The following is a 25,623-nucleotide window of genomic DNA, read 5'->3' as shown; positions in this document are numbered from 1 at the left end:
GTAATTTGCCTCAAAAGAGTTCAACAGTCCTTTCTGAACCAAAGTTTGGACCCCCCCCCCCCCAATCAAAAATTCCTGGATCCGCCCCTGTGGCAGGAGTTAAGAGTGAAATCAAGGCACCGATATACATTGATTGACATACAGAGCGAGGAGCCGATGGTCTGAATCGCTTCCAGGCCATTTTGTCATCTTCATCTTGCTGTTCGTCTTCACTGTCATCAGGTAAGCTCGCACTAATGATCTGATACTTGAAGCGGGAATTGCCTACTGACAAGGTTTATCGACAGACTGACAATTCCACTCTCGACCCTCTCTGCTTAAGCCATTGTATTTGAGGTAATTCATAGAAGGCCTTATTTCAACTACTAGTTCAGTAGTGTTCATAACTGCGAGGGTCGCTTTTATATTCGATTCTTTAACCGCGGTGCAACATGTGATTTTCAAATGTTTACAGCCATTATACATCTCAAATCATTGAGCCCATTAACACCCGTAATTTTTATTTCAGTTTTCATTGATGTGTTTTGTTCAAATGTCAAATGTCCTTTCAGATGCTTTCCCAATGACGGGAGTTTGCTTCCTTCATACATAGTGCCTACGTATGCTAATAGTTTGCCAATTTTCTACGGAAGTTAAACATTTCATTACTTTAACTTAACAAACAGATAGCTCTTTTGTTTAAGCAGAAAAACCCTTGAGCTAAAACTCGAATCGAAAATAAGCTCTCGACCATTCTCTCTTCAAGGACCTTCTGTTTACACTAATGAATGTCAGTTTTATTCATGAATACGATTTACTTTTGCCACAATGGAATGAACATTGATACTCTATGATTAGACTGACTTGGCCGATATTCTTACTCTCCCTACTTGTTTCAGCTACATTACTGGTATTTTTCCCTTTGTTCACAATCATTTACCAAGCCTTTGAAAGGCAAAAGGCAAACTACTTATTACAAACTTCTCTCCGCTTATTGGAGTCTTACTGAAAGTGATTTGCAAGGACTTCAGTTCAACGGTGGTGCAACATTGTTACCCTTCCTGGATTTTGGTATGTCCTGCCAGCACCAGCGGATATTTTAGCTTTGCAATTGTATTACGAGATTTGAAAGTTGATTTGACCGTTTACGATCCCTGTTATTTCTTGAAATAATTCATAGCGTTGCAGAGGTCATGGATCGAAGCCTTCTGGTTGTTACTGTTCGTTTTTGTCACGTGATTTTGAAAAAAGGATTGGCTCTCTTAGAGCCGAAAGAATTTCGCATGCCTATAATCCAAAGACATTTGCAGCTACTGGCATGGCTTCTGCAGGCTTGTTGTTTCCTTACCCATTTCCATCCGTTGGCGACCTTTCCTTAGCCACAACAAGAAACTTTCAACGTAACAACTAGATAACAACAAAAAATTTAAAAGTGCACGACATACTAAGGAAAGGAAAACTAAAAGAGCTTGAAATACTGACCAAAAAAAACGAACGACAAGGAAAACTAAAAAACGATGAGGTAGTAACGTAACAATCTGTCCATAAAAAGTGCACGAAATACTAACGTAATAATCTGTCAAAAAATTAAAACTAAAATTGTTCGGGGAACTAACGAAACAGTCGGACAACAAAGAAAACTAAAAGTGCACAAGATATTAACGTATCGAACGGACAGTAAGGAAAACTAAGAGTGCAAAAGATGCCGACGTAACTATCGGAGAACAAGGAAACTAAAAGTTAAAGAGATTCTAACGTACCAATCGGGCAACAACGAAAACCAAAAGTGCGCGAGCTACAAACATAATAATTGCAAACCCAGGAAAATTAAAAGACCGTGAAATATTAACGAAACAAATCAAACAACAAGAGAGCTTAGGTGTACGAGATACAAACATTACAATCGCATAACAAATTGAACTAAAAGAACATAAGATACTATCGCAACAATTGGACACAAACAAAAACTAAAAGACCGTGAGGTACTGACGAAAAAATCACATCATGAAGAAATGTAAAATGGTTTCCGTGTTTACATAGTGTTTACATCAGGCTATATAAACACGTAAACCATTTTACATTTCTTTTATAAAATAACTAATGAAAGAGGAATTAAATATTCTGCAAAACTAGTATTTATTAAGTTGATCAAGATAACAATTCTCCCGGAATCACCACCATTCAATCAGAATTCCCCTTTAAAAACAGCTCAAGAGCTTTCAATGTTAAATGTTAAAAGAAAAAGTAAGTGAAATATTCTTCCAACTTCACGTGTCGAAAGCCAGCAAGGGACCTCTTGTTCAAGAGTTCAATTGTTTAAGAAGATCCGTTCGGAGGCTGTTGAAAGTTTATGTGCACGTCGCCAAACTTGCAGGCGATGAACAAACCAGAGAAATTCATTACTCTTTCACTACCGAATTCAAGCGAAAGCTGGCTTGATTGATTGGTTATTGGCATCAAAACATCGCGGCGGGAATTCGGACTTTGGTCACCCAATGCTCAGTTCTGAAATAACGTTGCTGCACTCTCGTAGCTTATTTTCAGATGGACGATCGTTATAATGCTTGAGGCTTTGCTCATTTCGGTGTCCCGAAATTGCTATGATTTGACGGCTTGAAATGCCAGCTTGCGACCACAAAGTTATTGCAGTTGCTCGCAGAGAATGGTTGGTGTAAATGCGTGAAAGTTGGGCTACTTGACTGATCTCGCGCATCATGTTGCCGAGTTTGTTGACGCCGAGTGGGCGATTTTCGTACCAAACGTTGTCACTTGCTTGCCAATCTCTTTTCGGAAACTGAAAGAAAGCTTGGCATCCTGGATTAATTTTTTCCAAATAAAGCTTCATTGCAGAATATCCATCGCCTACTTGTTTAGTTTCATACATTCGCCCATCTTTTTCATAAGTTGTGTTGTCGGCAACTCCTCCTTGGTGGTTTTTGGTGCTCTCGTCAAAATTGTAAAATATGCTTTGCCTCTTGCATCTTTATCAAAAAATAAAGCTTTGCGGAGTTAAAGAGCGCTGACCTTCTCGACCTCGGCGACACCAATAAAGAGTGGTGTGAAACCATACATTTCTCAAAAGTCCAAGCGGAGTTGACGGGAGGAAACACTTGAGATTTTCAATTTTGTTAGATCTTCAGGAGCTATAGCGGGCTTGTGAGTAATGTTTTCTTTCCCTTCTTTTTTCAGCATTTTTATTTTTGCGTCTAATATTTTGTTAGAACTCTGAAAGACCGGGTTTCCTGGCATTTTTATTCCTCGTTTGAAGGGAGCGTTGTTGAGGTAGCGCTCAATTACGTTTCTGAAGCCGAGAAGCGAAGAACGGCTGTGGTCTTCCCCTTTCTTTGTTCTTGCTTCAGCGTAAAATTTCCGCAAGTGTGAGTCAAGCTCAGATGGAGTCATGGTTTCTATTGGCTTTAAAACTGCCTTTCAGTCGCCCAATCTTGAATAAAAATGGCGATAGAATTTTAATTTTATTGTTTTCTTTTATTTCAATTGTTTGTTGTTTTATAAACACGTTCAAAAGTTTGTTATACTATCTGTGTTTATACTGATTTACGTACATGAACGAGTTGCAAATATTAGTAGTGTAAATTTTACTGGGGTTTGCAATTAGTACTATCTCAAGTTTTCCTTGTAAAACGGTAAAAATACTTTACCTTTAAACGTTTTTACCCTGTTCAGAGTGGCATATTTGGTTCTTTTCGCTTCCGAACCAGTTATAATTTCATCAAGAGCCTCTTCTTGCAACGAAGGAAAGCGACGTGCTTGTTGTTGTTGTTCATTTGGCTTTTCGGCCGTTTCTTGAATACTGGGAAAATTAAACTCCAAAGAAAAATTAGGAAAATCTTCTTCTTCCATTACTGTACTCAAAACAAACTTAAAGAAACTGAGTTACTGCTAAATAAATAGCAGGGAGAACTCCGCGAGAAGATTCAGTATGAAAACCGTGTTTACGTACGCTCATGTAAAATGGTTTTATGGTCAATCAGAGCGCGCGCACCATTTGAATTATTTTATAAAATTAAATCAAAAGTGCACGAGATACTAACGTAACAAACTTAAAGAGCACGACAGACCAAAGATTACTTAACAAAATAAACGAATAGAGCACAAGATAATAGCGTACCACTGAAACAGGAAAGAATATTTAAAGACTCAAGATACTAAAGTAACGAAAGGACAACAGCAGGACTGAGGGACTTTTGCCGACGCAAGGCGGGAAAGCTCGTAAGTGATCAATAATCGGAAAGACAATTTCGCTGCATTAGTAAAGTGGGTAGTGTAAGTACGCACTAGTGAGATCAATCTCCGTTAATGCACTCGAGAAAAGACCTGACCCTCGACGAGCGCATTGAGCCAAAAGTTCGGAAGTTCAAAAATAATTCTCGTTATCCGTATTGTAGTGACTCATTAAAACCACCTGTCTCAAGTCAAGTCGCCTAGTAAAAAATCACCGCACTTGTTTAATGCAATCAAAAGTGAAAATTTCCTGTAGATATCCTCGAGGCGGTTGAAGACCTTGTTCCATCCCTTAATTCACCCCGATTCAAACATACCATCATCATCTATTAACCATCTCCATTAACTTCGTCATTGCGCTTGTCCTGGGAGTATGCAGGAAATTTGTCACCATGGACCTTGTTAAATGCACTATCATGGTGCGAATCTTCTATAGCTCATGTCAAAGCGTCAGAAATACTAATATGTTCGAGTCCTTTTAAGAGCACTCTGCATCGTTATTTTTTTTCTGAGTAGGCCTTTGTCGTGCACTGAATTAAATCTTCTTTGAAAGACCACCAGGCTTAAAAATTTTCATCGTCACTGGCATCGTCATTACCGATAACCACCATAGATCGACATACTATCCTCGCAGTACGCAGGTAATTTAACACTGTAGACTTAGTTAAATGGCCTAATTTGGCACACGTTCCTCACAGCTCAGTGATACGACTAATTCAGTGTCCCAAGTACTAATCGACACCTTTTGGGAGCTCACTGAATTTTTTTTTTCTCTTTGAATATGTCTGTTTCGTTCTCTGAATAACGTCCTCAAATCACCAGGCCTCAATATTTTCTCCGACGTATCGACATTCTTATCCTTGCAGTATGCAAGACATTTGTCACTATAGACCTAGTCAAACGGCCCAGCTTAGCACAAGTACCTTACAGCTTAGTATTACAGCGTTCGAAGTACTAATGGCAGATCATATGTTTCGAGGCCTACTGTTAGCAGTCGGAAGTCTTTCTTCCGAGTATGCTTGTTTCATTCACTGAATAACAATTTCTTTAGCTCAGATTTCCAGGCTTCAATATTTTCTTCTTCATTCGTATCATTATTACACTAGGCACCACATATCGACATTCCTATACTCGCAGTTGGCGGGAAATTTGTCATCATGAACCTAATTAGACGCCGGCCCATTTTGCAACGAGTTTCCCATTGCTCAGTGGTATACCGCAGTGGTAAACTAATCCAAAGGTCGTTGGTTCGACTTTTATTGGGAGCACTCTGAATTTTTATCTCCTTGAATATGTCCGTATCATTCATCAAATAACATTTTCCTTCACCTAAATCACCAGGCTTAAAATTTTTCATTGTCTTTTCCGTCATCCTTTCATTTAGGCAGCACGTATCGACATTCCTATTCTCGAAGTTTGCTGGAAACGTGTCACCATGCATCTTTTAAATGCACGGCCCAGCTTGCCGCAGGTGTCTATCGCTCAGCTGTAAGCATCACATATTGACATTCCCCTCGCTTTTACAAGTGAGAAAAATTATATTGGTTTTTCCCGCCTTTCGGGGCGGCCATGCAAACGGGCTATAGGCCTTCAGTTATACTAATATACCCATCCCCTCCCTCAAAAGTTATTTTTATACCCGCAGACGACGTAAAAAGGAAAGTAAATTAAATGCAGAGTACAGTTCATGTATCTTTAATAATAAACAGGAGCAAAATATTTTTTGAATGAGTTTGAAACCTTTGGTCTTGTATGCATGACGTTGTGAGGTGAGAGGAGCAGCCAAGTTATATTCCTATTTCTTTTTCAGCTCTCCCACACGAAGTTACGCAACGTGCGCTCGAGCGGAGTGGACTTGTCTTTCTTTCCTCCGTTTATAACTCATCTGAGACAAACCAAACAAGATGACTGGAAAAGATAGCCAACTTAGAAAGGAAAATCAGCAATGTAAGTTCAATGTAAAAATCACAGGATTACCGTTGGTGGCTTAACAGGAGTCTTCAGAGCAAACGGCAAATCTTTGCCTACAACTTTTTAAAAAAACAAGAGTCAAAGAAATATCAATTAATGATATAGACATTGCTCGTCGTGTGCCAGCAACAAAACCATCCAACCGGCCGAACGCAGTCGTTTGCAGATTTGCACGTCCACAGGCAAAAGAGAAGGTGATGACAGGTGATCTCTGGAATGAGATACCTTATGAATATAAAGATTTTTTGGAGAAATCTTTAAAAAAAGAAACAAAAAGAGCCCTCCTCAGTATTCTAGAGACTGAAGATTCTGCTATGGAGCCTGATAAGATAATGCTAATTCAAACAGGATAATTGAACCAAACTGAACCAGTTCCACAATATGTTTTGTACACTTAGAACATCTAGGACTTTTCCTTCTTTACAATGAACATCTGTCATTTTCCTTTTTTTCTTTTCCTGTGTATCTTTCTGTCTTTTTATGTTATATTTCTTCATTTCCGTTTTATTTCCAGTGTAATTAAGTTAAGTTAGTTGAGAAAAATAAATTGACCCGCCTTGATTAGCATTTGCTATCTGCGGGTCAAAGGAGTATCTTGTAAATAAATCAGAAAATAAAAATAAAAATGTGAAAGTGAAAAATTATGAAACAGCTAAGCTTATTGTGTGTTGCATACAATGCGATCCGACTGGCAGACATACAAAGAAATCAGCTTGCTTCTTCAGCCAAAGCTTCGGTATAAAAAATGCACAGAGCAGTTTCGTTTAAGTTCTTGCAAAGCACTTCTTAAGAAGAATTATATCAAAGTCATGGGGAACCAAAAAAAAAAGGCTTCAAGGGATGACATTAAAAAGTTGAAGCCATTTTAGCCGCATTCAAGTGCTTATTTGTACTTTTAACGTTTAACTGCACGTGAAAGTTTGTTTTGTTTACCATTTTGTGCGACCTGGGCATTTGCAGCATGTGATATTTTATAACGAGGCTGTAAGTTGTGTTTTAATTGGATGAGTGCAACTTTTTAAAATTGTCACTCACGGCAGAAATTGCTTTGAGATGAGTCTCAGCGTAAGTCGTGTAAGACCAGACTGCACGTTAATCTATTTACGCTTTTATGATATGTGCAAATGCAACTAGTATACCTTTTCCCAGTTTCTTAATCCTTCCACTGGTATGTACACTAAATAAAGCAGGTTGAGAAAGGTGGATTAGAAAATGTATTTTACCATGATCCTATTTAACTTAGAGGAATGGCTGTTTTTAATGGTGCATTAAGTGCTTTTAGCATGCTATTACGCCTATGCTGTTTCCTAAAAATAACTGAAATGTTTTACTTTTAGAACTAATTTAGGGGATTACCATTTCCGTCCATGATAAAATTTTCAAATCAATTGACATTAATGGATTAAGTTAATTTACCAACCAGAAGTTTACATGGATGTTCTCAAATTTCCTTCGATGGAATAAACTACAATATCATGAATGGGAATAGAGATTGCTCTTACCCAATGATGTTCTTCTTTAAATTATCATTAATAGTTATTTGATTCCAACCATGCATGGGAATTACAAAGAAAGAAAATAATGATGGGTTTTCTACATAAGTGACAATTTTCCACGAAAGGTACATGAAAGTTAAAACAACAGAAAACATCGTTATTTGAACTAACAACTATGTTTAATAAATATTCCACAGGAATGTTACATTACATAAAGCCATCAGTGGCAAGTTTGCACTAACAATGAGTGAAATTTGTAATTTACATTAGTGTGAATTTGTAAGAGAAACATTAATGATAGATGTTCTACTTTTACATCGATGTCTTTTTCCTTAAGAATTGACAGGATCTCATTCACTTTTACATATATTATTTTTTGCAATTTCTTCCTGTATATTAGAGGCGTGTCCTGCAGCAAAATCCTACTGGTAGACGTGTGCAGCGAAGTCAACTCAGGTCGTGTCCATCGTGTTTAGGCCATCCTCGACAACCAAAGTAACAGCTCCCTTGTTAATAGCAAACTCGCAGACGAGCTTGAAGCCCTCAGTCTGGCAGAGAAATACCACCTGTCTACGTGCAGTAACGAGAGGGAAGAGAGGTAAGGACGTCGAGTGCGGGTCTAATGGTGAGGTCTTTAAATGGACTTACGTCAACGCTACCAACACTTGTAGAGTGTGACAACATTCCACAAGACAAACGCGAGATCCCCACACCAGAGATGGCGAGGAGATTCCCTCAATTACAAGAAATCGCAAAAGAGATTCCACTCTTGGACAGCACCGCTGGTATCCATCTCCTTATCGGAAGGGACTCTCCAGAACTTCATAAAGTCAGGGAGTTTAAGAACGGACCCAAAGGGGCTCTTTAGGCTCTACGACTCACCCCAGGCTGGACGATAACAGGTCAGATGTGCCTTGATCCCGTAAAGGCCCCGCCCACCTGCTCATTGGTCGCACCAGCCTCCACTCGGACGACAAGGGTTTTTCCAAGGTGACAATAAGCGCCTGCGAACTGGTACCCTGTCCAAACAAGTTCACAACTAAAGGAAGCTTAACACAGACAATTTTAGACAACAACGTTTTCTCTACGTCTAGAGATGACAATCAAGTGGGCCTGTCCTGGGAGGAAAGAAAATTTCTAGAAATCATGGGAGGCGGAGTCCACAGAAACGATAAAGGTAATTTAAAGATACCACTCCCCTTCGCCAGGAAGAGTTAAAATGCCAAACAATCAAGTCCAGGCAGTCAATTTTCTAAACGGCCTGCTGCACACCCTCAGGAGAAAACCGCAAATTCAATCAGACCACTTGAACTTCATGGAGAAGATTGTTGAGAAAGGCCACGCCTCACTAACACCAGAAGTAGGACAAATTTCTAAAGAGAAATCCCATCAAGTTTGGTATCTGTTCCACTTCGGTGTATAACATTCAAGAAAGCCAACACAAATTAGACTTGTGTTCGACTCTTCGGCAGGGCACAATGGAGTATCGCAGACTAAAGTATTACCACCTGGCCCCGACCTTATGAACAGCCTAGTCGGCGTCAGAAGGGAGACGATAGCCGTTGTGTGCGACACCGTACAGATGTTTCACTCCTTCCACTTCGCCAGCAACACAAGACTTTTGACTTTTCCTCTCGTTCAAAGACAACGACTTACACAAGCAAATTGTGGAGTATCTAATGAACATCCATCTTTTCAGTAACGGTCTAACTTCCGCAATGGCGACCTTCGGCTTCAGGAAAACCATAACTGACAGCGAAAAGAAGAAGGAAGGGAGGCAAAGAAGTTCGTTTGTCAAAATTTTTATGTCGACAAAGGCTTGGCTTCCACAGCAACGCCGGGACAAGCTATTGACCTAGTAAGCACCACACAGGCTATGCTGTCTAGGTCCAACTTGAGACTCCACAGGCCTCCACAGGGAGGCCTTTCTGTTGGAAGACGGGAGGAAGGACCCGTGCGTCACAGTCACAGCAAGAAAACATCCAATTAGATGATAACGACCCTGGGGTACGCAAAGAAGTCATAACCTGCACTTCACGTCTACAGAAACGTGAAGATTTAGGAGCTCAAAGATTTTCATCCTTCAGTAGTCTCCCTTCCTTTAGACGCGCCATCGCACACCTAACTGCAAAGGTCAAGGATTTCAAGCCCCAACGAAGATCTAATTCGAGTGATGAATGTAATCAATCATCTGAGTAACACAGAAAGAGGCCTTTGGTGAGGAGCTATAGGGCAGTGGTATTCAACATTTCGTCTAGAAAAAGGTCTTTGAAAGGATTCCAGCTTCACCAACTTGACTAGAGGAAAGAGGAAGGAGGAAATAGATCGGAGTGTGGAAAGGAAGAAGTCTTTGAAAGGATTCCAGTTTTACCGACTTGACCCTCTCATCGATGCGAAAGGAATCCTTCGAGTGGGAGGATGACTTAAGAGAGCAAAAATAGAGTATGGAGAGGAACACCCTGCTCACCTACCAAAGGACCACCACATTTCCCATTGATAATTTGCCATTACCACGAGCAAATCCATCACCAGGCCGACAGATAACAAACGGAATGATTCGACAAGCTGGCTATTGGCTCATGGGAGGTCATGGTATGGTAGCAAAAGCATTGGGCTCCTGTAAAACTTGCAAGAAGCCGAAGTTGGCCCGCCGTTCACAAATGTCGGGTCTGATGTTTTTGGTTCTCGGGACTATCTACACGCGGAAGACTAGAGGTGGAGTTGTGCAGTCAAAACGTTGGGGTCTTCTCTTCACCTGCCTGAGCAGCAGAGCAGTGCACATTGAGCTACTGGAGTCAATGGACGCAAGCTCCTTCGTCTGCGCACTGAGGCGCTTCTTCGCTATATGTGGTCCAGCAGCCGTCCTAAGGAAAGACAGAGGAACGAGCTGTATCAGAGGACGAACTGAGTTACACGAAGTACTACTAGAAATGGAACTCAAACAGTTCGACAAATTTACCACAAGGCACGGATGTGAGTGGAAGCTATACTCACCACAATTAGGAGGGGTCTGAATTTATCATGGGTTACGTATTGTGTGGGATTGCATGGTATGTCGTTACAATTGCTTCATTAGTAGAGAGCTGGAATATATACTGCATTGCTTTCATTCATATTCATTTGCGTCATACGAATGTCTCTGCGCCCTCAATATTAATATCAGCCGAACTCAGGTTTTCTCCGAGTGACCACATTACCACATGCTGTAATGGCGTGCGGACGTGTATCTGAGGGCTCCGCGAATTCCGTCGAATTTGTAGGCACTGAACCTTCTTTAACTCCCTTAAACCAATACCTACATTGGGACGACAAACAAAGTCTATTCAAGTGGAAAGGAAGTCTACCACAACTTCAGGAATTTTGTACGAATGTCCTGAATTTGGAAGTTTCTGCAACCGCGAGTCCCTCTGAAAGGTCTAGTTCTTTGAAGTCGAAGACAATAACGTTGGTTTTATTTAACAGTACCGGCACCCTTCAAGTCCAAGGTCCGGAAGCAAAGGCAATGAAAGCCAAACTGAAGAAGCTACTCCAGTTACCGGTTGATGACGACTCGGTTATTCTCGTGAATGAAGAAGAAGCTTCTACTCTGACATTTAACTAAAACGCCAAATCAGTACAAGAGGAGTTGGACTGTCTAAAATCTGAAGTGCTGAACTTATGGGCTCATATAAAAGAGAAACCTAAAGAGGAAGACCTGAGATCCGAAAATTCTCGACTTCGGGATATAATTATATCTTTGAAGGAAGAAAATAAAAGAGTAGGCCAAGAACGCGATTCTTTAAGTTTTGCATTGCAAATCGTATCCAGAGAAGCAGCTACTCAATGCCGTTCAACGAATAACACCTTTAATGAACATACCATTGTCCAAAGTATGGATGAGTCAACACCTTGCGCCAACAAAGAACAAGGCTTCATTGTGAAATCAAAGAAAAAGAGAAAGAAATCGAAAAACAAAGGAGCTTCCAACAACACCCTGACAGGAAAAGAATTCGAACCCGAAAAACAACCAAAAGAGCGCACAACCCTGCTCATAGGAGATTCGATGATCTCAAGAATGCCTGGAAAAGATCTGGGAAAAGCAGTCGGCCATAGGGTTATAGTCAAGCCTTTCTCGGGCGCTACGACAATGGCCATGAATCACTAGCTCAAGCCAAATCTAGAACCTTCGCCCAACGAAGTGATTTTACACATTGGAACTAATGATCTTAAAACCAGGGAACCAAAGGCTGTTGCGGAATCGATTGTGGATCTCGCGAGGCAGATCGAGAGCACCTGCGATACTATCGTCACGCTGTCGGAGCTTGTATGCAGAAAAGATAAGCTTGACCAGGCAGTGAAAACAGCCAACAAGCATCTAAAGAAGTTCTGCCATCAAAATGGATGGAAATTAATCCATCATGAGAACATATCTCATAGCGGACTCAACAAAGGTGGACTGCACTTAAATTTTAAAGGTAATGAGCAGTTTTATAATAATTTTAATCGCACATAGAATGAGATTATGTGTTTTAAGCAACCAAAGAGCCGAAAAATCTATCTCACTATTGCCTCCTTTGCGCGGTTTTAAAATGGCATCACTCAATATTAATCAATTAACAACACATGTAGACGAGCTAAGAATCCTATTAGCAAACAGTGATATCGATATTGTTTCCATAAATGAAACGAAACTGAACGAGAGTATTCGAGATCATGAAGTTCATATTTCGGGATACGAATAATTCGCCGCGATAGACTTACAAAATCTGGCGGAGGGGTATGCTTCTATGTAAAAACCTCAATCAACTTTACTGTACGAAATGACCTACATATGGATGCATTAGCAAATCTTTGCTTGGAAATCCATAAGCCAAATTCAAAACCTTTTGTGATTGTTATTTGGTACAGACCACCTGACTCTCCTATTGGCATTTTTTCACCTTTTGAATCCCTAATTGGAAAATTGGATCGTGAAAATGTAGAATCTTTTGTACTGGGAGACATGAACTGTGATATGATCACTACTCGATATGACAATGATGTATCCAAATTAAGGAGTATTGCCGATGTCTACGGACTCGAGCAGCTCATCTCTGAACCAACGAGGATAACAACTCTAATTGATTTAATCTATACCAACTGCTCAGATAAGATCGTTTGTTCGGGAGTTTGTCACATCGGGATAAGTGATCATAGCATGGTGTATGTATATAGAAAACTTGCCCAGAACGGAATGTCTAATGGAAATAATCCTATTACATATAGAAATTTCCGAAATTTCGATCGTCAAAGTTTTCGTTATGACATCCTATCTCAATGTTGGGATAATGTATATGAGTCTTCCAACCCAAACGTGATGTAGCAGCAATGGAAATGTACATTTCTAGCTATTGCTGACAAACATGCCCCACTGAAAACGATGCGTGTTCGTTCACGGAGTTCTCCATGGATTACCTCTGAATTGAAAGACTCTATGCATAATAGAGACATATTAAAAATCAAAGTTAGCAAGACAAATGATCCTAACGATTGGGCATTATTTAAGAAACAAAGAAATATAACCAATAAGCAAATACGCTCAGCTAAGCTAGTTTATTACCAAAATAGTTTGAATAAGCACACCAGCGACTCCCGAAAGACCTGGCAGACTATAAACGAGCTAACCTGGAAGCGACAGATTCTTGGGCATATGATACTGATAACGGGAAAATCAATTTGGATTTGATTTGAAGAAAGCTTTTGACACTGTTGATCATCAGATTCTTCTATCGAAACTAAACTATTATGGTATACATGCAAATCTTTCAAATGGTTTCAGTCATATCTAGAAAACCGCACACAAAAATGCTCTGTGAACGGGTCGCTTTCCAATAGCTACTCACTGACATGCGGCGTCCCTCAAGGGACCATCCTCGGTCCATTATTGTTCTTATTATATATTAACGATCTTCCAAATTGCTTATCAAATTGTAAACCAAGAATGTACACTGACGACACGCACCTTACATATGCGGGCAGTAATCTTGAGAATGTTCAGTTTTGTCTAAATGAAGACCTAGCAAACGTTTTCAACTGGCTACAAGCAAACAAACTTACATTGAATATGACCAAAACCTAATTCATGCTAATAGGGTCGAGGCAGAGACTGAATACTCTCACAGCTTCACTAACAATTACAATGAACAATACTCAAGTGAGCCAGGTTACAGCTACGAAATCGCTTGGTGTAATAATGACGATAAACGATAAACTCGATTGGCATAGTCACATCGAAAAATTAACCAAAAAGATCGCCTCTGGTATTGGGGCCCTAAAGCGAATTAGGCACCTGATCCCAACATCAACCTTACATCTCGTTTACCAAGCCTTAGTAAAACCTCACTTTGATTACTGTGACATTGTTTGGGGTAACTGTGGGAAAACGCTACGAGACAAACTGCAGAAATTGCAGAATAGAGCAGCCCGTGTGTTGACATTCTCTAACTATGATGCTGATGTAACTAAGCTACTCGAGTTTTTAAGGTGAAAAAATCTTACACGCTAGCAGGAAATTCACAAAGCCACCATAATGTTTAGATTTCTGCACGGGCTAGCACCAGAGTATCTGTGTTCAAAGTTTACGTGGCGTGACTCTGCTTATGACCTCAGGGACTCTGAAAATAAGCTCAATGTTCCATTACCGCGCACTAATTATTATCGAAAAAGCTTTAGCTACAATGGCGCCACATTATGGAACAATCTACCATACGATATAAGGAACACAAAGTCTCTGGGGGTATTTAAACGTAAGATCAATGACATTCTTTAAGTCTAACGCACGGCACTCACAGAAAACAGCTTTTAGTGTTATAGTATATAGTTTGAGTTTTAAATATTCTAGCGTATGTGATATGTATTTTTTAGGCTGATGAATTGACCGTGTTTAAATAAAAATAAAATGAAATGAAAAAAATGAAATGAAATGTCTTCATTTTCTAAGCAATATTCCACTTCAGCTCAGCCTCCGTAGGCTTCAGGGCCAGAACAGCCTAACGTCGAGTCTGGTGATTTAGCGTCAGTGTCTACTTTATTCATGATTATTCCGACAAGAAGTTGAGCGAGTTGTAGTGTCATATTCAAGAGGATTCATTAGCAATACCGACTTGGTTGCCAAAAAGCTGAAAGAAGATTCCAAAATCTCCGTCAGATTCGAGGGAAACAAGAAGCAGTTTTATTTCAACTCCAATCATGCAGAGAAGATGAAGTCGGCATCCAACACTCTCAGTAAACGGAAATTTGACTTATTAAAAAAGTTGCCTGGAAGAACGGGACTCTGACATAAAGAAGTGCAACAAACTTATCAGATTGGCGGATAAGTGCGCCGCTAGCTGGGATTTATTCAACAAGTATCTATCGAACGAATTGGCTAGCGGGTCGGAGGATGAAAAGTGCATACGTCGGGCCAAACAGAGGGCTCTTCGCAAACAGAATCAGCACCTTCATCGAAAAGCGAAGCCTACCAAACAAGGCCTTTTTGAGCCTCAGCCATCTACTACCTCAACCGCCGCGTTTGCTCGTTAGTCTCAGCCAAACGCCAGGTCTGATTCTCGCACCTTTGGCGCTTTCAGAAAACCAAGGCCAAGTGATATTTGTTTCGCCTGTGGTCAACAAGGCCATTGGAGATCCCATTGTCAAATTGTTACTCAAGCCAAATCGTCTGGCTCTAGTCTGTTCTTTTCTGGTTCTGGTTGTCCATCGGCCCTTGGATGTAAATAGGAGGCTGCATCTGAACTTGTAACGCAAGATTAGGTAATCTGTTAGCTTAACGTTCTATAAGTATTAGATATGTATCCTTCCAATTTAGAATCTTTTGGGGAAAGGGACTCTAGCTTATTAGTCGATTTTGATTTTGATCGCAATCTTTTTTAATTCGAACAGAATCATGCATTGCTTGTACTAAAGGCCAAATTGGAATATTGGCACACTGGCACACTACTGATGCCAATAAGTTGGTCATCGACACCATTAAATTCGGTCATCGGATTCCTTTCATTAGTACACCTTGTGAGGCAACAATAGATCTGCTTTGGATAATGTGTCTTTCGTGAAGTCGGCCATATATTAATTACTCCCGCCCACACGGTTGTCGACGTGCCCTTTGTTCCATATGTTGTTAAGCCGCTCTCTGTGTCTATACAATCTTCAAGAAAGAAAAGGCTTATTCTGGATTTGTGTCATGTCAATCGATGTATTTGGAAGCAGAAGTTTAAGTGTGAGGATTGGAGAGTTCTACCATCATATATTAACAAAAGCAATGACATTTGCAGTTTTGATCTTAAGGCTGGATATTATTATATTGATATTTTCCTGAATCACCAAGTTATTTTTTGGTTTTTCCTAGATTTTCTTAGGTACTGTTCGGTATTTTTGCTTTCCAGTACTTTCGCTTGGTCTTAGTTCAGCCCCATATGTTTTAACCATGTGCCTTGGACCGCTCGTGAAGTTTAGGAAGTTTAACCGTATAAAATAGTTGCGTTCCTTAGCGACGGCTGTGGCAAGGGAAATTATTTTTCTACTGCCAAGCGGCATTCATTGTTTGCACAATCATCCTGAAGCAGTGCAGGCTGTAGCTAACTCTATCAAATCACAATGAAACCCCACTCGTGCACTTGTTTGGCTGGGTTTAAACTGGGACTTAGTAATTGGCTATATTTCTATTACCGATAGATAGATCGCTAAGTTTTGGGTAACTTGACGTCTCAAAACTCGCTTTCTCTGCATGGTCATTGAATCCATTCCTAGTTAAGATTCTCATTTCAATATCGGACTTGATAACGATTGCCTTTCGGAAATATTTTTCCGGAAAAACAATATTGTTAAACTTAACTCGAGAGCTAATTTGCCTTATAAGGCTCCCCTTTTAATTAGCTATTCGGACGCCAGCAAAGTTGGCTATGGGGCTTTTGTCGTTGGTACTAATGAAGTGACTCATTGCATGTGGAGCACGCAAGAAATTGCTGAGAGCTCTATATGGAGAAAACTTAAGGCAATACAATTTTCTTTAAACTCATTTAAAGCTTTGGTTCGAGGAAAGTGCATCAAATGGCATTCCGACAACCGGAGGGCTGTTCGTATCATGGATACAGGGAGTCCTAATGCAAAATTGCATTTCATTGCATTTGATATTTTCGATTTTTGTCAAACTCACAATGTTACACTTATGCCTCAATGGATTCCCCCGGGAACTTAATGTTTGTGCTGATGCTATCAGTGATATTGTGGATTTCGATGACTGGTATACTACCCTGTGGTTCTTTGCATACTTGCCTCTGGGGCCCGCATACCATCGATAGGTATGTGAATGTTACCATTACCCATCTTCCCAGATTTAATTCCAGGTTTCGTGTGCCAGGTAGTGGAGCTGTTGACGCTTTTCAGTCTCGTGGAAGGGAGAGAATAATTGGCTTGGTCTAGCATCTCCTTGTATGCGGTGCTGTCGGTATTTTGGTCGCGCCTTATTGGCCGTCGAATGCGTTTTGGCCTTTCTTGTTTGCAAATGCAGTTGAAAGCCAACCATACGTTATTGCGTCCATCAATTTTTCCGACCCCTCAGGGATTTTTGCCCTCAGGTGTTATGAAGACTCGCTCCTAGGTTCAGACAGATTCAACAGTGCAGTACTGGCAGTCCGAACTGACGCTAGGAGCCTTAGGGCTGGAGGCTGAGTGGCTTAATTCTGGTTCACAAGTTCTCGACAGTTTTTTTCCTCATATTTCAAAGGAAACTATGCGACAGATACAACCGCGTCAAAATGGAAAATGAAGTCAATTCGCATCAACTAGTAAATGGAATACCTTTCAGAACGACCTCCCTCTGTGCGTAGCGACTGACATATCAATGTTTGTGGATGACCATCAAATGTATCATAGTGGTCATAATCAAGAAGAGGTCACATCTAAGCTAGGTGGGAGCGTGGATCAGGGAACTAAATGGTACAAGTCCAATCTGCTGGTAGAGAACCTTAAGGAATACCAGACGTTGAACATCGGCTACCAAATGGAAACAACTGGCTCGGAAAGAGCAAGTGGAGGGATCCGCCTAAATAATGAGTAAATTAAGACCGCGGAAACTCTCAAACTTTTTGGGGTAACAATAGATTCCAGATTAAGTTTCTCTGAACATGTAAACTCAGCGTGCAAGAAGGCTAGTCAAAGAATTGCTGTCCTCATGCGACTAAGAAATCGAATCCCTATTAAGGCCAAACTCCAACTGCACAAGGCAGCTGTGTTACCTTACCTTACATACTGCCACCTAGTGTGGCACTTTTGTGCAAATGATTCGCGCAAAACAAATGGTTGTTGACCTGTCAAGTCTGTCTCCTCTTCCGACTAATTTTGTGATTTTATCTAAAAGACCTTTCCAGGATTTTTTTCCATCTTTTGAGTTTGATCAGGTAGCGAAAATCTATCGACACTGCTAGAAATAGCACCTAAAAGCTGGTAAACATAATTAATGGCCAGGTTGAGAGAAAGTTTTACAGACATATCACTTGTGTGTGCTGGGGGGCACAAACCCCCCCTCACCACGAAAAAAATTTTTCGACTTTGCGATGCTATAACTTTGTGATTTTAAAGGATATAACTACAAAACTTAGCCATTTCTACAAATTTTAAGGTGCTCTTTCCAGCAGTGTAGAGAGATTTTCATTACATGGCCAATATCAAAAGTTAAAATAACCATGGAAAGGTCTATTTCATCAGACTCCATATCACGTTCAACTTAGGAGTCTGAGAGAATCTTGCAGAATTTTTCCTCAATGAGTTGTGATCGGCTATCAGTCTTCCATGTACAGACCTTTTACTGCCGCACTGAAAAATACTAACGTGTACTAAGACCTAATAAAATGGTCTTTGACGAAATAGAGTTGAGAAACTTTTCTAACCAAGTCAAGCACTCAGACTTGCTTATAATACGCGACAAACGTGCACTCGTCCTGCTTGACGTAACCACTGTAAAAGGGTTTACATTTTCGCCGAAAGTAACCCTCTTTCAGCCCAAGCGCGAATTTTCGTTTCCTCGATTGCTCAGAAGATGCTAAATACACGTCAAATAACATTTTTGGTTCATGTTTTCGACATTATTTTAACGTATTAATAAATGACAATGATTAGCGTTTTGCATTTCTCTCCCGCTTCCTGCCCTCTTAGAACTCCCACTTCCCGCCCTTTCCTCTCCTGCCTCCTGTACCCTTCCCACCCCTATTCTCCCGGGCTCCCGCCCCCTGTCCCCCCCTTCCCACTATTCACGGGAAATTGACTATAATAAGAAAAGTTGATTGTACCTGTGTCTCCAAAAAGGTCCAAAATGTTGACCTATCTTATTTGCCCAAGTGTGCACTGATTAGTTTTATATAAAATAAGAACATGTTTCAAATGTTAGGCTAAAGAGCATTGTACATTTCATGCATGGGCTGGGTGGGTGAGTGAGATCAAATATGGACTGATAGCGGCAGCCAGAGGCGCCTTTACAAGCTGACGTTCGATCTTACTCAATTAGAATTGTAAACCGCCTTGAGACAGTATGTGATATGTGCGGTATATAAATACACATTCATTCATTCATTCATTCATTCATTCATTAAAGAGGTTCTTGTAGAGAGGGGGTGTAATTAGCAAATTTCAGCCTAACATGTTCTTAAAAAGTAGGTTCTTACTTGTGAGTTTTTACCGTAAACCTACTCAAGTGTCTGCAATAATTACAAGCGTCTTATTAAAATGTTCTTTTCAGCACCGTATAATCAGTGGCCCATTTAACATGAAAGGTCTATTTGAAACTTCAGAATCTTCCTCCCCTCCCCTTTCAAATTTCTAAACATTTTATTTTCCGTAGTTCTTGGTATATCTTGCACCGCATTGCAGACTCCACTAATTTCAAAGAGGATTCTGCTCAGCAATATCTTGCAAAAGATGCTGAAAACATCCATTTGGGTGAGTATCACCATACCATCTCCTTCACATAAATTCATGAAGGTATTCTATCAGGAAGTTAGGGTTTGTATTACCCTTCATTTTTTTTAACTTTTCTTTTGTTGCCGACCAATTGCTTTCCGCGTGTTGTGTGTGTACCCCAGTGACCGTATCGATGAAATGCAAGGAATGATTGACTGTTATGTGATTCATTGTGTTATGTGAGTCTCCTCTTTTGTCTGAATCATCCAATGATTTACTTACGCTGCTTCACTTGTATAATTCGGAGTTATGTAGTGTTTTGGATAAGCATGCGCCATTAAAATCGCGCATGGTTACCATTCGTCCCGCTGCTCCATGGTTTAGTGAGGAGATTAAACTGGAGAGAAGAGTTCGTCGCCGACTGGAAAGGAGATGGCGTAGGACTAGATTGCCCGAAGATCGTCTGCGTCTTATTGAACAAAATCGTACTGTCAATGAGCTATTACTCTCTGTCCGCTCACAATATGACACCAAACTTATTGATGATAATTGCCTTAATCAGAGGAAACTGCAGCTGTTTGGCATTGTCGGTAAGTTGTTACATCGGAGTCCTGCATCGCAGTATCCATCTTGCTCTTCCGTGGCGGATCTTGCAAATAGATTCATTGGCTTTTTTGGTGAGAAGATTATTACTATTCGACATGAACTGGAATCGAACCCTATGCAGGGAACTTATTTATTTAATGAAGCCACAGTAGCAACAACTAGACTCCATCGTTTGAGCTGTCCTTCATATTCGACCTTACTTCAGATTGTGCACCCTTTGGCATCAAAGTCTTGTGAACTTGATCCTGTCCCATCTAGAATACTCCTTGGTTGTCTTGATCTCCTTTGCCCTGTGATCTGGAAAATTGTTAAGCTGTCTTTGGAGACCTCTGTCATGCCCACTGAACTTAAACAAGCTGTAATTCGTCCTTTGTTGAAAAAGCAGAGTCTTGATTATCAAGAATTTAAGAACTTTCGGCCGATCTCTAACCTCACCTTCTTGTCCAAAGTCATTGAGAAAGTAGTGGCTTTGCAGCTTGTTGACTACATTGACAACAATGGTCTGTGTGAAGTCTTTCAGTCTGCCTACCGTGCTCACCATAGCACCGAAACGGCTCTTCTCAGAGTCTACAATGACATTGCTATGTCCATTGACAATCAAAAATCTGTTGTTTTGGTTCTACTGGACCTGTCTGCTGCTTTTGATACAGTTGATCATTCTCTTCTCCTTGCTAGACTATCTACCCATTTTGGCATTTGTGACCAGGCACTGGACTGGTTTCGCTCATATCTATCTGATCGCACTCAGTATGTCAGAATCCAAGATGTCTCTTCTGATGTGCATGCCTTACCTTATGGTGTACCTCAGGGTTCCGTTTTGGGCCCCTTGTTGTATTCTTTGTACACTTCCCCTTTAGGTGATATTGCAAGATCTCATGGTCTATCTTATCACTTTTATGCTGATGATACACAGCTATATTTATCTTTTGAAACGTCATCGCCTGAGGATATGTCAACATGTACATCTGCTCTTGAAGATTGTGTTAAAGATATTGACCTTTGGATGTTAAATAACAAGCTGAAGCTGAACAGTGGGAAGACTGAAATTATAGTTTTTTCATCCTCCTATCGCCCACGTCCTGCGTTAACAAACCTGGTGATTGCCTCTGACACTGTTGACTGTTCAACTATGGCTAAAAATATTGGAGTTATTTTTAATAACTCTCTATCGATGTTGCCGCACGTTACTGCTGTTTGCAAGTCTTCGTTTTTTCATTTACGCAATATTTTTTAAGATTCGCAAGTTTCTTTCTTACGATACATGTAGAACTCTAATTCATGCCTTTGTTACTGCAAGGATCGACTATTGTAACTCACTGCTCTACGGTCAGCCTAAATGTATCTTGAAACGTTTACAGAGTGTCCTAAATAGTGCTGCTAGGCTTATTCACCTTACTAGTAGATATGAGCATGTTACGCCGTTGCTTATTCAACTTCATTGGCTACCAATTGAACAAAGAATAACTTTCAAAATTACAGTAATTACATTTAAGGCGCTTCATGGTGCTGCACCTAGCTATATCACTGATCTCATCAAGCCTTATACACCTGGTAGACTTCTTAGATCCTCCAATCAATTTTTACTTTCTACATCTAAATTTAATCTTAAAACTTATGGTGGCCGGTCTTTTACTATTGCCGCACCTTCTGTTTGGAATGCACTTCCATTCGAACTTAGATCTTGTAATTCCCTTTCTTCTTTTAAATCTAAGCTCAAGACGTGGCTTTTTAAAATTGGTTATGATGTTGTATAGAATGATGATGTTTTTATAGGATGACAATGTAGTTTTGTAGTTTTGTAGGTTTAGGATTTTGTTCTTATTTTTATTATGTAAAGCGCTTTTGGACCATTGGGAATTTTTATAGAATGACAATGTAGTTTTGTAGGTTTAGGATTTTGTTATTTTTATTATGTAAAGCGCTTTTGGACCATTGGGAATTAGCGCTCTATAAATACTGTATATTATTATTATTATTATTATTATTATTATTATTATTATTAAACTCAGTTGTCTCTGTATCTGGTGATATGCTGCCCACTGGTTGGTGTGCAAAATGGAACCGGGTTGTTCTTGGTGTTGTATAGCACCCAAAAGAGTGGCCTTAAGAGCTGTAGGTATGGACAGGCTGGCACGTACTGTGTATCGAACCAGCCAAGTACTCATTTTTCTCTTCTAGGGCGGCGTCCTCTATGAAACTGCGAAAGAAGTACAGTCCCATATGATCGACAAGATTTTTGGTAATGCACCACTTAACGATATCAGACAAGTGAATAATGCTTTTTTGAGGGAGCTATCAAATAATAGTGAACCGTTATGTTAAGAAGAAAGTACCGGACAGGCGTGTCGTGGAATTAGCGTGTGCGCGCTGAGACATTTAACGTTAATCAGTTCGTAAGCAAGTTACACGTACGATTCCTCGCGTGTGAATTTTTTCAGTTTTAGGCGCATTTAGGACATTTTCGTTATCGCTTCCGAACACGTTCTCTGTTTTAAAAATAAAACCACATGTAGTGTTATCCCTAACAATTAACAACCGTAGAATTTACTGGTTAATAGGCCATCTATCTGGCTGCCCGCTCCTTTTGTAAGACAATATATTTTGGTCCTTAAAAACAAATTAGTTATCATAATCATCGATACATAATTGTTCTGTTGTAGTTAACTGACGTGAAAATGCTCTGGTTGCTATAGTTAAGTGAAATGATAATACTACTACAGTAAACAAGAGCTTCTGAACAGAGCGAATTTTTATTATTGGGAATGAAAATTTGCCGGAGTTCCTACCCTTGCAACGTGATTTTCTTAGTTTGGGATTTGAAAGTTAGGAGAAATGTTTAAAGTTGATTAACACTTTTAATCTTACCATATTGTTTTCCCTTGATTTAGCCGGGGTCAATTTGTAGATCGGACAATCTCCTTTCACTTTTATTAATGGTGCGTTTTTAATCCTATAATTTTTTGGCATCAAAGTTTAGCAACAGTTTGGGATATTTTGATATGCGTTCAACCTATCAAATGAGCACTCTACAGTGGCAGTATTGGCTACTTACCGATGTATTCAAACCTTTTTTACTCATCTTTGACTTGTGGTTAAATTTTGACTCGTCAATTTGAATAATGACCCCTGGTCCACCAAGCCTTGGGATTGGGTGTAAGATTACAGCGTGCCCGGCTACTTCTATACATTTTCTCGCCATTTTGATAAGAACTTTGCGCGGCGCAATTCCCTCGAAAAACATGGCTCTCAAGGAATCTTTCTGAGCCCATTTCTAGAGAAACTGAACATGCCGCTGTAATGAGAGCCTGCTACCTTCAAAAAGCGATCTGCTCCGGGTGATTTCGTTGGTCCACATCAGTTGCATTTCCTGTCAATCCAATCATACCTGTGGTCACAAAACAACCCTTTTCATCTTTTTTATGGCTAGGAATAAATACCTTGCGAATTATCTGTTATCTACTGGCTTTTTACCTACCACTGATATCCACCGGGTTTCCGTCGGCAAATAATAATGTTCATCTGGTGTGCACATCTAGAGCAATTAACATTTCTTTTCAGTAGCCTTTTCCTCTGTAACCAATGTATGAGAACCAATTTCTTCCTTAAATCATTTGAGTAAATAAGAGGAGCAAGTCTCTCGCGGAAAAATTTTGGCATTTCCAAGTGAGTGATATGTCGACCGAGTGATCACCGCTAGTATCGATCGACACTAAATGGAGTGTCTGCAAAAAGTAGGATTCTATTCTATCGACCGACTGTCAACTGACATGTCGACCGAGTGTTGATCGACAGGTCGATCGAGTGTGGTTGACACTTGATTGACCTGTCGAGTGTCGATCGCTGGTATCGATCAACACTCGACCGCGGGTGCCTTTAGTAAACATGATCCAAAACCACAGAAGCTTTTGGAAAAGATTTTGCTTGTTACTCGCTTTCATTGTGCACCTGCATGTCGGCACTTTTGTCATTTATTACTGTTTTTTTGGTAAATATAAGTGTTGATGGTCTTTCTGGGAAAATTGGTTCTCATGGTAGTTAGCAGCTGCGTTTATACTCGTAACTTTAATTTCTTTTCATACGATAGTTTCCACACCAACCTTACATAGCTAAGCAGAAACTTTTAATTGCTTTTCCATTTTTATTTCCTAAGCTGCGCTACTGCAATTAAGATAGGTATATTTTCTATACCAGAGCTGTGAATTTGCAGCTAAGTTTTCTATTTTTAATGGCCTCGAGTTTATTGTACCCGTCTTTTTAATTTTGAAATTCCTTTCATCGTAGAAACAGATGGAATATTTAAGTAGTTTCCGTTTCACTTCAAAGAGACTTTTTTCTGTCCCTTTGTGTCCTTATTCAAATATTTTGATTTGGGTAACAATAGCACCTTACACCAGTTAGTATTTAAGCAAGTACTTGGAAAAGCTTTTTCGATTACATACACGACGGCGTGCCGATTACACAGACAACCACATGACGATTTCAGATCGGCAGAGGGCAGGAACTGCAAACCTCTCTACATCAAGATGATTTGCAAGTTAGTTGTCTAGGTAGTTAGTTATCCTATTTGTTATAGAATTAATCTTTTTATTATAATTATTTATTAATGTAGTTTGCTCAAAGATATTAGCACCCGAGTGCTACACTGTAAATTCGATCCATCGAGCTGATTCAGCGCTACAGTTATCAGTACAACATAAAGATCGTCGCTCTCCCTGAAATAAAGGCAAGTGAGTAAGCCTCCGACATAAATATATTATGTCTTAGCCTCTGTCAAGCTGCAGGAATTGAAATTTCTATTCAAGATAGCAATATTGCTCATCGTACTCCCACCAGAGACGCCACTCTTGGCCCGAGACCAGTCGTTTGCAAGTTCACAAGAAGGATTGCTGTAGAGAAGGTTATGAATGTACGGAAAGATGCATGCAAAATTACAGCTTCTTCAATTGGTTTACCTGCCGATTGCACACTAGAGAACCTGAAGCTTTTTTGTTAGGAACCACAGCTGTAAGAATACAGTGATAAAACTTAAAGAAGACTGGAAACTAACTGTGGATGAAAAGCGATATGTAGGAGTCCTCTCTACAGACATGAGCAAAGCATTTGACTCCTTGAACCCACCACTCATGATAAATAACCTCAAGGAATGTGATGTCTCTACAGAATCACTTCAATTGATTATATCATACTTTGCCAACAGATTGAATCGCGTTAAGCTAGATTCTGCTGTTAGTACCTGGAAAAATATAACTAGAGGTTGCCCACAAGGGTAATCATTTGGCCCTCTTTTGTGGAATATCTTTCAGAGTGACTTAACGTACAAATTAGAGGATACAACATTAGGGAATAAGACATGCCTGTTAATGTATGCTGGTGATTACCAATTATCAGTCAAAGAAATTCTGTAAAAGGTGTCGAACAAATACTG

The 25,623-nt window shown here is 40.0% G+C and overlaps 1 protein-coding gene and 3 pseudogenes across 2 annotated transcripts; 2 read left to right on the top strand and 2 right to left on the bottom strand.

Annotated features, from left to right (window-relative positions):
* Positions 1–2,295: 2,295 nt before the first annotated feature.
* Positions 2,296–3,998, bottom strand: LOC113668515 (uncharacterized; annotated as a pseudogene).
* Positions 3,999–10,132: 6,134 nt separating this feature from the next.
* Positions 10,133–10,702, top strand: LOC149038820 (uncharacterized). The gene has a single exon (XM_089185697.1). It carries the CDS (start codon positions 10,133–10,135, stop codon positions 10,700–10,702), a length of 570 nt encoding a protein of 189 aa, XP_089041823.1.
* Positions 10,703–10,896: 194 nt separating this feature from the next.
* LOC149038819 (uncharacterized) lies at positions 10,897–12,180 on the top strand (annotated as a pseudogene).
* A 6,822-nt stretch (positions 12,181–19,002) lies between these two features.
* On the bottom strand, positions 19,003–24,106 carry LOC149038818 (uncharacterized; annotated as a pseudogene). Its single transcript, XR_016180304.1, has 4 exons — positions 23,674–24,106; positions 23,251–23,565; positions 22,204–22,395; positions 19,003–19,837 (listed from the first exon to the last, which is right to left on the bottom strand). The product of XR_016180304.1 is annotated as an uncharacterized LOC149038818 (transcript).
* Positions 24,107–25,623: the final 1,517 nt, after the last annotated feature.

This window comes from Pocillopora damicornis, chromosome 10 (genome assembly GCF_964200805.1).
Source record: "Pocillopora damicornis chromosome 10, jaPocDami1.2, whole genome shotgun sequence".
In the NCBI taxonomy this organism is placed as follows: domain Eukaryota; kingdom Metazoa; phylum Cnidaria; class Anthozoa; order Scleractinia; family Pocilloporidae; genus Pocillopora; species Pocillopora damicornis.
Note: the sequence above shows the minus strand (reverse complement) of the source record. Positions and strands in the feature narration are given on the sequence as shown.

Bases quoted from the DNA above. Each gene is read 5' to 3' on its own strand.
- LOC149038820 (XM_089185697.1), top strand. From the start codon at position 10,133: ATGGAGAGGAACACCCTGCTCACCTACCAAAGGACCACCACATTTCCC.